Raw genomic sequence first — 12,898 nt, forward strand, 5'->3', positions numbered from 1 at the left:
GAAAACTAGAGAATTTGCCAATAGCTAAATGAAAAACGAAGCGACAACTGGGGAATAATAATGATATGGAACATTTGCACGAGTGGAGACCTTGGTACCAAAAATGTCATTATTTGTAAGGTCCTTATAACTATGTTTAAAATATCTCACTAGGCATTAACCAGAAATAAGTTACAGTAGGCAGAAATAATGCCAGTGTGAACATGCTCAAAGCCAACCTGAACCCAAAGACCAATAAAAATGCCAATATGCCCGGAAAAGTGCAAAAAGACCTTGCCAAGTTGGATCAAAGAGTGAAGCAGTGCCAGAAGAGCTTGAAGGGTTTGTTACGCATCAAATAAAAGAATTATAGTAGTAAATTCTTCCCTGTTTATTTCTTCTAATCTTTCCTATTTTTATGTTTTTCCAGGACTAAAAGTTGATCTCACAAGGAAGAATACATAAGTAATTATATCTTGCTTAATGAGTTCTTTCAACTCTCCCTGGCAAAAAGTATGATTGCGTTCCAGTCGCATTGAACCAGAAAATAAGGAACATCACTTTTCAACACTAGAACATGTCATATAATGCCTTTCAAATTCCAATTATAACCTGAAAGATTATAAATATTACTATGAAACAGATTTATAGAAATATTAATTAAAGATATATAGAAAACAAGACCACAACATGCTGTATAGCATCGACTACAAGTAAAAAATTGACATATTATGAACGTTCTTTCTTCCAATGCAAAGCAAGCATTGGGACTCAGAACCAGCCAATGTGTGAACAGTTTGCATATGTGTAAAATGGAATACCACATCTCAACACGAGAGCATGTGATATCAGATCTATCAATTCCAGTGAGAAGCTCGAAGCTTACTTTAAAAAAACAGTGCTTCTATCCTCTGTAACATTCGCATAGTACAAATCAAATGACATTATTCTATTTAGTTTCTATGGTTCAGAACGATATCCACATGAAACACAGTTCTTCCAGCAGACAGCAAGCCTTTGGGCTGAACTACAACCTCCTGTGGACACATGTAAGTATGTACATGTAAAAACGTACAAACAGGCTCTGTTGAATCAAATTTTGGGCAGGATTTTCTTCCATGAGTAAAACAGGCAGTTCTCGCCATGGACACAACATCACCGGACAGAAAACAAGATAACTGCCCTGGAATGCATATCTAGACATGTAATACTTAACAATAACGTGAAGAAACAATGAATAGCAATCAACTTATTTGCTCAACTAGAATCACAATGTTCTGAGGAACTGTGTCAGAGATCATCGTGCTATGTTTTGAATAAAAACCGCATGTCCACCACTAATCCCTTTTTTATAAGAACAGCTTGACTTGGACTTGTGCAGCTGCCCGCAACCAATCAATTCTTCCACAATCATGGAGAGAAGAAATTGATGTAGACCAACTTTACCAAAAAGACTGAACTGATGAAGTTAAGATTGCTCTGCACAATCTGATTCCTTCCATGTGAAGAAGACTAGAACTAGTTGGTGTGCCCTCTGATGTTAATGTTAAACATTGTGATCCTTTCACATAGAAAGCAGGTCATTCCTTGTATCAAATGCACCATAGAATTGGGTGTTTTAAACCTGCAGAAATATGATCAGTGACTGACAATTAAAGTCATCAGTTACAACACTAGATGGCGGTCAATCTCTAGCACAATGAACCCACGGATAATGCAAACATTTATCCATTTCTTAGGTCAATGACTACCACGAGCTGGCTGACCATTATGAGTTCGAAGATGTCTTGTCAAATCAACTTTGTAGCCAAAATGCCGGCCACAACCCTGATACCTGTATTAGAACCATATTCTACGTCAATAGAACATGCACAGCATAAAATGATTTAACAGAGGACATAAAACATTACACAACTGTAATACAAGCCATGACTAAATATGAAGTAGCAAACTATATGTCATGTTCCTGTACAATGTAAATCATAAACAATCGACATCTGACTCATCACCCTAATACAAACATGTTCACCAGACTACAATGCAAAAAGAATTACAGCTAGAATGTTTAACTTGTATACTCACGTGCATTGAAAAGGTTTTTCGCCTGTGTGTGTACGCTTATGTCCTTGAAGAGAATTTGTCCATTTGAATCTCTTTCCACAACCCTCCCAAGGACAAACTAGTGGCCTTTCATTGCTATGTATTTTCTGGTGTACAATCTGATTGCAGTAAAAGTACATATAAGTAAAAAGCCTTCACTTCGTGGTCCAAAAAGGCCCAAAATGAATACACTAAACCATAAAAAGATTTACGAACTGCAAGGTTACAAGATTACCAAGCGTTCCCTGAAAGCAAAACGTTTGCCACAACCTTCAAACATACACTTGTGAGCACACTCATGTTTTTTCAAGTGTCGACAAAGCAATTGTTTGCTCTTGAATCGCATAGCACAATCTTCAAATTTGCAATTGTATGGCTTGTCCCCGCTAGAAACAGAAACTGGAAAAGGTCATATTAAAAGATAAAGTGGATTTCATGAACAAAAGCAAATTGACACTCATACTGGTCAGAACAATCAAATAGAAAAACTATATATTTTAGAATAGAAGTGGAAACAAAGAAGGCTCCATATGATTTACCTATGCTCATTTAGATGGTCCTTCAAGCTGCTTGGTGTGGCAAACCTTTTCCCGCACTCTGAACAGTCATGCACTTTTTCATTCAGAAAAAGCATCTTCTTTGTTTCTTCCAGCATCTGACCAACATGAGAAACGATTTGGCATTGAACTGAGCTGTACAGACATCATCATATTTCTTGCAAAGCCAAGAAGTTGTAGTTTCTTTTCAGCACAACTCCCTACCTTCTCTATTTGTGACATTGTCAGCTCCTGCCACGGAATTGACAAGAAATCAGATGTTACTCCTGATCCAGGTGTTGATGCAGCAAGCAATCTGAATGCCATTGCCAGTTCCTGGGTTTCACTTCCTTTCATCTGTTCAAACCTTTGTGAAATCATAAACTTGTCAGACAGAACCAGTTAGAATCAATAATCATTTTTGGACAGAAGGAAATATTAATGCAATACTGAGTGTCACTTACTTTCACCTGTTCAAATCTTTGTGAAATCATATGCTTGTCAGACAAAACAAGTTAGAACCAATCATCAGAAGGAAATAGTAATGCGTGCCAGTTTGGAAAAATCACAAACCCATTACTTTCCTCCTCTCAATGAAGTTAATTTTTTTAGTATCGTGGTTCTCATATTCCAATTCCCAATTACCCAAGAACAGCATCAAAATTCCAGAGGTTAGTGTTGTGGCTATGGTACTTGTCAGGGATTGAATAGTTGCAAGTTCTAACTCCAAGGAAATGCGTGATATTTGAGAAGCATTCACAGCTTAAACACACTAGTAAAGTGGGACTTGGACCTCAATTACTTTCAGACGCTACAGCCTAACTTGTAACAAATTGTATTCCAAAAAGAAAAATGAATAAAAACAACATAGCCAAAGCACTAACCTAATCCGCTTCCACTTTGAGAGTGTGGGTTTTTTTATCACTGCTTTCTTCCCCGGCATTCCAGCTACTACTTCTGAAGCATTCAAAGTGGCAACGATAAATTGTTCAACACTGCCATTGTGTTGATCACATGCAATTCTCATCAATTTTTTATGCACTGCATAGATACAAGTATAATTGATCAGTTCAGCAACAAAATTTCAAATTAAACAGTTCACTTTCAGCCAAAATTTCCCCTCAAGAGGCCAACAGGGAATAACAATTTAAAAGAAGAAAATGCTATTATATCCATTGATTTTTCATAGTACTCGGAAATATAAGAGAACATTTATATAATGGAAAAACTAGGATATAACCCGTCCAATAGAAAATTGCATTTGTCATAATATGCAGACCTGACATAACAATTAGGTGATGAAGTTTTCAAAATGCCAACTCAATTTGAGAGCATATACAGGATGGGCAAAATAGTGTGTTCAATAAAATGAACAATAGAACTCTTTAATTTTCAAAGTATATTCAAGTATGACCAATATGGAGCAATTATAAAGACTGAAAAAGAGATTGTATTATTAACTGAAAATCTCAAGAACATAGGTTAAAACTTAACAACAAAGATGCTGGACCATAAGGTAACAATACAATAAATCAGCTAGTCTTTTTCCCAGTCTGGCAGTGAGGATGAAGGAAACATAGATAAACAATTAAAAGAAAATTTTAAGAAGTACTAGGATTTTCCTAAAGATTTTTAGGCACATGAAATGTAATATCAGATCAGATGGGCTATGAAAATATTCTAAAAGCCAAAACCTCAAACAGATGGATGGTCAGACAGGCTAATAATCAAAGGATAACATCTCTAACAGGTGGATGGTTAAACAGGCGGACATATGGGGCACTATAAGGTTATGAGCTATTCTTTTTAAGTAAGGCTACATATGTGATTTTTAATTGGGAGACTAATTTCATTTAGGGGGAATCACAGCTTTAACAAAAATGTTAGGATCTTCATTATTTTTTAAAGCACATGCAATAGAAAAACATATCAATCTGGCTATGATAATATACATAGAGACAAAAAATCAGAGAGATGGAAGGTCATGCAAGAAGAAGTGTTTGAGACACCATAGAAGTGAAAGGCATCTTCTTTAACAAGAGTTAGGATCTTCATTAAACATTTTTAAAGCAGATGCAATAGAAGTACATACCAATCTGGCAATGATAATATTCAGAAGAGAAAAAAAAAAAACCAGACAGATGGAAGTCTCGTAGGAAGAAGTGTTTGGGACACTATAGGAGTAAAAGTCATCTTCTATTTAAGGAAAAAGCCAAGTTCTACAACTTCTGAAGGTGTGACTAATCCATTTAATTTACGTTGATATCACAGCTTTTAACAAAGAGAAGAAATTCCATCAAATTTTTCAGCACATGCAATAGAACAGTACATCGATCAGGTTACTGCAAGATCAAAAAGACAAAAACATAGTCAGATGGATGGTCAGAAATTCCAGTAAATTTTTCAGCACATGCAATAGAACAGTACATCGATCAAGTTACTGCAAGATCAAAAAGACAAAAACATAGGCAGATGGATGGTCAGACAGGCAGGTAGAGACGCTTTGAACATCATAAAATGGTCTGGCATTTCCTTTTTTAAAAAGGCCAATTTCATGGAAAGAGTAACCCATTTCATTTGGGTGAAATCACAGTTTATAGTCCAGATTAGATTGTAATTTTCAGGAAAGGGGCAGATTCTCTTAAGATTGGAGCCAAGTCAGATATGCTGGTTCACCTGGACCATGTAAGAAGGGGTAAGCCTGTATGCTCAAACTTTGACTTAGTGATGTATATTTCAATATGGGTATAGTTCAACGTAATATAATAAATAAAAACAAATATAACTCAAATCTAAAATTCTGACATACCAAGCGAGTCTAACTGGAGGTGTAACCGCTTCAGCTTTTTCCTTTTCTTCTTCTCCTTTGGTTGTTCCAAATTATCAACAAAAGCAGAGCATGAGTGTTCCCTCAGAGCACCTTCCTGTACAACTCCTTCTTCATGAGATTGGGGACTACCTTGAGAACCATCAGATTTTGGGTCATAAATATTTTGCTCCACAGAAGGAACGTCTATTGAGGTAGGCTGATTTTGAATGGCCTGGTTTGTGACAACACTCTTAATGGAGGCCAAAGCACCCCCAAAACTGGGGTCTCCAAGACCGGCCGCAATGGGAGCTAAGAGCCCGGCCGCAATGGGAGCTAAGAGCCTCTTTTCAGAAAAGTCTCCTGAAGAAGAATCGGTGCATGAGATGTGAGACCCGTCTCTGTTTTTCTCATTGCTGCTATTGCCTGCATTGCCTTCTTCCGGGCCTTGATGACTTTCATCTTGATGTTTTTCTGAAATGGGTTCTCTGTATTCCTCATCTGAAGTCTGTGGCTGATTAAATTGAGGCAGTTGAAAATGGGGTTGATGATGGGGTTGTGGTTGGTGTACTGTATGTCTGACCTGTAAAGGGTGCAGCCCAACTGGGTGATGAACCTGATCGGGCCCTCTGTTTGGAATCTGCTCCTGCTGCTGACAGAATTGTTGCTGCTGCTGCTGTAATTGGTGGAAATGGATGAAATGGTGATGCAAAGGTGATGGGAAGAGGAGGGGATGGGCAAGGAAAGAAGACGGCTGAGAATGGGGATGGTGGTGGAGAAGGGTTAAGTGGGTTGTTGGGTGATGGAAGAATTGTTGTTGCTGCTGCTGCTGGTACTCGGATTCCATAGCCAGTCCACATAAGGGGAGTTAGGTAGAGTGGGGAGAACCCAGGATAAGCATGGGATTAGATGAGAGCAAGAGAAGGAAAGGGCACAATGCACGTTACCGAAGGATCATGCATTTGTGTAGAGATTACCCTAACGATAGAGCGTGCCAAAGATAGTTATAGTTCTAGGAGTGAATCATACTCATCGATGGTTATAGTTACACTTCCTTCGTCTTTTTATGTAGTTGTGGACGAGCTGAGCGTACAAACCGTTTTCTATACGTTTATAGCTCGCTCTATCAATATTTTTTTTTATATATAAATTAAAAAGTAATTAGGTTGCACTATGTTAAAACTAGCCATGGCACTTGAAGGTATAAAGGTAAGGAACAGAAGAATTTGGAAATTCATCTGCTCATTTTTAAGGTTTTTAAATAATTTAATTTAAATAATGATCATTTAAATTATTATCCAAAAGTATAATGAATATAAAATAAATTTCTCAATTTAAAGATGTACTATATATATGATAAATAGATATTTCTCAACCTAAGGATGTACTACATATATGATAAATAGTTATTTCTCAATCCAAAGGTGAAAGAGTGCTTCTCATATATAATCTTACATTTGCATATTAAGATTACTACCCACTCAACGTTATTCATGAGTTTAATTGGTGCTTTGATGGTTGAAATAACATCATATGTTATAAATATGTTATGGAAATGATAAATTTCTTAGATGCATTCTTAAACCTAAATTCAACTCAAGACGCATGTTATATTTCAATTTTTTATCATTGTCCCTTGGCATCACATTTGGATGGTTCTCATTGCTACTTTTTATGATCACGTAATACATTTAGAATCACAAAAAAAATTCCTATATTTGGCATCATACGGTTCTATTATAATGGTTCCTGAATGTTGAAGTGGTTGCATTATCTCACGCAATTGTACTGGCAATTTTGAGTATTGTTATTTCTTGAGTTAGTCTAAAGCTTGACAATGTTATATTTGTTATGGTAACACTCTGTATCCTGGTTTTTTAATGCTTATTATTGGATCGATGCAAATCTTGGCATTATAATCTTGTTAACTAGATCTATGGGTGAAGTTTAGAGTGTTATCCATGATCTATTTGTTAAGCAAGCCACATAATTGGAAAATTTGTGGTCAACGTCAACTGCCAAAAACATAAGGGAAGCGAGAGAAGTTAGCTATCAATGGTGAAATGACTCCCTATTAAAGCAACTATCAGTGAAAAGAAAAGCTAGCGTGTGCTCCACTCTTGGTTTAATCATTCCAAAACCCACCATAAAGCAACCTTGCCATAGTACGCATTTTCCACATACCTTGCCATAGTATGCATTTTCCACATTGTACTGCAAAGTGACACGTTTTTATTTATAGACTACATGCGTTAGACACGCAAGGGAAGAAACTCCCCTTCTCTAGGTGTCGTTGCATTCTAAGTTCCCACAACATTTGTCAGAGTCGTGGATCAATTCATCAAATTTTTCCAGTTGCTAGGTATGATTCTAACTACACATCAGGGTAGGTTTGTCCGTGTCAAGAAACCTAGTATTTGCTTGTTGTTTGAACTCAAGGCAAATTCATTATTAAGCAAACCTTCATCATGATCAAGCCCGATAGCATGCAATGTGGATTGGTGGGAGAAATTATCAGCGTGCATCATGGATTGGTGGGAGAAATTGTGTCTAGGTTTGAGAAGAAGGGACTTGTTTTGAAAGGTCTAAAAATGGTGGATTGGTGGGAGAAATTTTCAGCATGTAGCGTGGATTGGTGGGAGAAATTATATCTAGGTTTGAGAAGAAGGGATTTATTTTGAAAGGTCTAAAAATGGTGGCTATAGAGAGATCATTTGCGAAGAAACACTACAAGGATTTGTCTTCAAAGCCCTTTCTTCCTGGATTGGCAGAGTACATAATTTCCGGCCTTGTTGTAGTTGTGGTCTGGGAGGGGAAAGGTGTTGTTGCAACTAGTAGGAAAATTATCGGAGCTACAAATCCTGCAACACCTAAACCCCTGAACTATTAGAGGCGATTTTGTTATAGAGGTTGGAAGGAACATTATCCATGGCAGTGACAGTTGAGAGTGCAAAGAAGGAAATAGCACTTTGGTTTCCTTAAGGTGTGGTGGACTGGCAGAGCAGCTTGCATTCTTAAGTGTATGAGATATTAGCAATGAAATTTCTGAGTCTAGCAAGTTTGACTGAGTTTTTTGTCATTTTCAAGCAAAATGGCTTTGTTTCAAGGAGCTATCGTCCATTGTTGTATCTTTCTCCGAGACTCGAACCTTGTACGACATGAATTGTGTTTGTCTTGTGATAACCTATAGGCATCAAAACATATTGCATCTAAGTATGCTAAGATGCGTAATGTAGGTTCAGAAGCTAAGGTGAGATAATTGCACTACCTGTCATCTGAGAATTTTTGTTTTACGGTTGCTTTTGATTAGTAATTAACACATGAAGATCACAAGGTATGGGTTCTCTTGGATATGCTTGATGAAATTTCTTTTTTGTTTGTGTTGCAGCCTGGAGGAGGGACATTACCAATCACTTCGTTGGAGACTATAATTTGTCTTTCAACATCTCATGCCAAGATGAAATTGAGGAATTAGGTGTGAAATCTTTATCTGTTATCTTGGTTGGGTTTTCACAACTGTGAGTACCTGTGTTAAATAGATACACGACTGCATTAAAGTCAATGATGATGTAATTTACATAATAGAGTTAAGATGTCTAAGCTATAAATGATCTTGTTGAGCATGCATTTCAATTCTGACATTTTAATGCCCCTCTTCTGATACAGTTATCACTCCTACAACAATATTGACTGAGGTGGAACATCCTACTATGTTTAAAAGTTTGACGAGAGTTTTGGAGAAGACAATTGTAAGGAAATGCATGCTTGGAGATGTTCTCTAACCATTATGAAGAGAAGACAGTACGAAAAATGGATCAAAGGAGCCATAGAAGCAATTGTGAGTTGGTCTATATAGTCTTCAACTAAGTCGCTTCCAAACAACATAGCAAAGACTGTTGTTGGGTCTATTATCATTTCCCTTGATACATCTGCTTTTCCATGTGCGTCATATGATGACCATTGTGTTGCATCATTGAGAACTTGGTAAGCTTTTCCTAGTAACTAGAATTGTGTGTCGCTTGAGGATCATTTGGATTTTTATCAGGATGAAATTCCCTGGCCTTCATGTAATAAGCTTTCTTGATCTCTGCTTCAGTGCCTGTGGGACTGACTCCCAGCACATCGTAGTAATTGGTGTCCTTCACCATTTCTACAAATCTCCCATAGATTTAGATGTGAAATCTACTCGAATACTTTTGAATACTGGACAAATTTCACATTACAATTTTTCTTTTTAAAGATTATATAAGTTCGAATGATAGGTGTTTCTAGGTTTTCTTCCCAATTTTGTTGAACTTATTTAGTCACTTCTGCTCTTCAAATTTTAATGACGATAATACTTAGGGCATACATGTTCATTTTGTATGGCCTTTTTTTTCCAGTCACCTTGTATTGTGTCACATGGTTTGGGTTCAAATTCGAGTTCGACAATGATTAAGTTCAATTAGATTTCAAGTTTTTGATAAGGTTTCAATGAGGTTCACCATTATCTATATATATATAAATATATATATATATATATATATATATATATATATATATATATATATATATATATATATATATATATATATATATATATATATATATATATAAAACATAGATTAACATAAAACATAAATAAATAAAATAAAACATAAATTAACATATTTTATGACAATTTTCATTATATTAAGGAAAATTACATGTTGTAGATGTTGTTCACATATGCAGTATATGAGGCTAAGTGCCTGTCAAGTAGAGGTAAAACAAAAATATAATCAACACTCCATGCAGGGAGGCTCTGCCATCAGTAGAGTTCATATAATGTTATCAAAAAATAACTCTAGTCAGAGAGTATGTTTGTCTGTAAATACAACTGGTAATACATAAACATGATAAATTAACATATAACAAAAAATACACAAGCTCACGCTGAGCCTATACTATATGGTCCATGAAAGGGCGATGATAATACTGGTAGTGTGCTTCATCCCTCTGCTCATGTATCATCCATGTGTCACATGGCCTGACGGCTACCTCCTTGGATAGCATATCGGTAAGTGTGTTGTGTTCCTTGTATATATGATGGCAAGAAAAGTTGTCAAATAAAGAGATAAGTCTATGGGCCTCATCCAAGATAGGCCTCAGAGTGTATGCATGACAGTTTGATGATTTATTAATCCAATTGCACACTATTTTTGAGTCCCCAAATAGTTGTAGATTCCTGCAATGTTTTTCTAATGCAAACTGTATGAGATATTTGGCAGTGATGAGCTCTGCATAATTGTTTGTGCCCCCTCCAAGCCCCATTTGAATTTGGAAGTGATGGGAGTCTAACATATATAGGAAGGCATTGCCCCCACACCTTGCTTCTTGAGCAGATCCATCAAAGAAAGCCCATGGTTGGGTGTGGTCAATGGTTTCAGGGGCAATATACCTGGGAGGAGGATTATCATCGTCATCAGGAATAATGCAATAATATTTTATTATATAATATAATATGTAATTTTGGGTTCATATGGAAAAATTGTGATAAAATCTATATTTATATAATATTATATTTATGCAATTATAATTTATTAACGTAACTATGAATTATTTAAGTATCCTTTATTTATCTTTTATTTAAATTGCAAGTTGGAAGTGGAAATTGGCTAATTGATAGAAATTGGCTACTCCATTAATAACTTCAAATAGTAGTTGTCCGAGAGCACATTTTGTTGACCCAACACAATTCGTAATCTGGTTCAACCATCATGTTTTGTTCAACGTGTACAATTCATAATTTCTTTAGATCATTAAAATAAAAGAGTGATACAGAGACAAGTCACAAAGATAACATTTGACTGGTATTTGGAGGTTTTCTTTTGAACTCCATTTAAAAATCAATGGTCATGCCAAAAATGTCATCAAATGACACATTTAATGGCTGGAGTTCCGAGGAAAATTCTATACATTTCATTTCACACTACTCAAAAATATTTTGAAATATATGTCAAACAAGTCACCAAATTATAGAAGGCAGATATGCCAAGATTTTTATCAAAATGAAGTCAAGAGGCAGACTGGAATTCTGGAAAATATGATCGTTCCTCCACTTCCAAAGGAACCAGCAGGTGATGATAAAAAGAGAACGCCAAGAGGGACGTTGCGCACTCCACCAGAGGAAGGCATCCTGAACAGAAGAAAAAACTCTGTGAGAAAATCCATAGATTAAAGACAGCACGTACCAGATTGAGGAGGAAGCGCCACATTGGAAGAACATATGAAGATTGGAATCAGCATCATTGCGACACATCTGACATTGGCTCGGCCCCTGCCAGCCTTTTCTTTCTGAAAAAAAAAAATCACCAAATTAACATTAGAGAGTTATTCGAAGGTTTTCAACGTAGAAATTGATGGTCATATACGCCAAATAGACCATCGAAGGGCGCAATTAACATTGTTGGTAGATTTTATACATCTCATTTTTCTTTAGAGATAACAAAGGAGGTTGAACCGAACACCTTAAATACAGTCGAACCTAATCCGGATTTAAAATTTATTTGAGGTTCGCCCAGCTTTGAACCCCAATGTTCAAGTTTGGCGAACCCTGTAACACAACTTATACCTAGGGTCTGAATAAAATGTTTATGGGTTCCGCCTAAATTTTTATTTAAATGATGAATGGTCCATGGAAGCCATTATTTAAGCCTAGGGTGAAATGTACTATTTCAATCCAATATTATTCACCTGGAGACAATGAAGATGTCAGACGAAGAATGGCAAGCGCAACCTAAACCTCAAGGTACCTCTTCCCCGGTTCGAAAGAGGCTCAAGAAAGCAAGTTCCTGGCACTCACATGATGATGGAGTGCAACAACCCTCTGAAAGATCAAAATCGAAGCATGTAGGTAACAAGAAAAGAAAACCCTCTAAATATTTTGTCGAGCAAGATCAGGATGATGAACTGAATGTGTGTCACGACCTTCAACCTCTTACCAACGATGATGCAACTCATGCAACTCCTGGTCATTACTATGTCCTAGTGTCGGACATATTGAGCGATTTATTGGCCGCCTAGAAGTTGCGAGAGAGGAAGACGCAGAGCTCAACAAGAAACGTATCCATTCCACTTGTCCAACAAGCTCGCAGACCCTTTCCACCCATTAATTTTTAACTCACGAGAACGACGAAAATGGTGCTTTGGGATTGGCTAGGGAAAACAATGTTTTCCCAACCAACTCCATAGAAGAACACTTTCAGTGTAATTATTTGTATATAATTGGTTTGTTTTGGATGAAGCTGATATTAAAGAGATTAAAGCTTTGATTTATAATTTGAATTTTAAATATTAATCATCTAAGTAGTATATGATAAAGTTTTATGTAAAATTTGATTAAAAAAATATATTAAAATTGATTGGTTGGTTAGAAAATCTATCTATACGCATAAATTCATTCACGATATTTACAACTCATTATAAAAGTGATTTTTGGTGGAGTAATTGCATTCCT

The 12,898-nt window shown here is 36.3% G+C and overlaps 1 protein-coding gene across 2 annotated transcripts; it reads right to left on the reverse strand.

The window, feature by feature from the left end:
- Positions 1–559: 559 nt before the first annotated feature.
- On the reverse strand, positions 560–6,430 carry LOC149166667 (uncharacterized). Of its 2 annotated transcripts, none has more exons than XM_089432730.1 (7): positions 5,425–6,430; positions 3,500–3,656; positions 2,841–2,982; positions 2,619–2,734; positions 2,315–2,465; positions 2,062–2,198; positions 560–1,831 (listed from the first exon to the last, which is right to left on the reverse strand). In XM_089432730.1, the coding sequence occupies exons 1-7, from the start codon at positions 6,266–6,268 to the stop codon at positions 1,819–1,821; spliced, it is 1,560 nt and encodes a 519-aa protein (XP_089288856.1). In that variant the 5' UTR covers positions 6,269–6,430; the 3' UTR covers positions 560–1,818. The 2 variants fall into 2 exon arrangements, with proteins under 2 accessions (XP_089288856.1, XP_089288855.1); XM_089432729.1 differs by having other exon boundaries at positions 560–1,813; positions 5,425–6,428.
- Positions 6,431–12,898: the final 6,468 nt, after the last annotated feature.

Source organism: Pinus tabuliformis, chromosome 5_1, assembly GCF_031772625.1.
Source record: "Pinus tabuliformis cultivar Carrire ecotype Pingquan chromosome 5_1, CPIR1, whole genome shotgun sequence".
Classification (NCBI taxonomy): domain Eukaryota; kingdom Viridiplantae; phylum Streptophyta; class Pinopsida; order Pinales; family Pinaceae; genus Pinus; species Pinus tabuliformis.

Bases quoted from the DNA above. Each gene is read 5' to 3' on its own strand.
- LOC149166667 (XM_089432729.1), bottom strand. From the start codon at position 6,268: ATGGAATCCGAGTACCAGCAGCAGCAGCAACAACAATTCTTCCATCAC. The intron at 3,657-5,424 runs GTATGTCAGAAT...GTATCTATGCAG, and splicing joins CCTCCAGTTAGACTCGCTTG to TGCATAAAAAATTGATGAGA. The intron at 2,466-2,618 runs GTAAATCATATG...TTCTGTTTCTAG, and splicing joins GACCATCTAAATGAGCATAG to CGGGGACAAGCCATACAATT.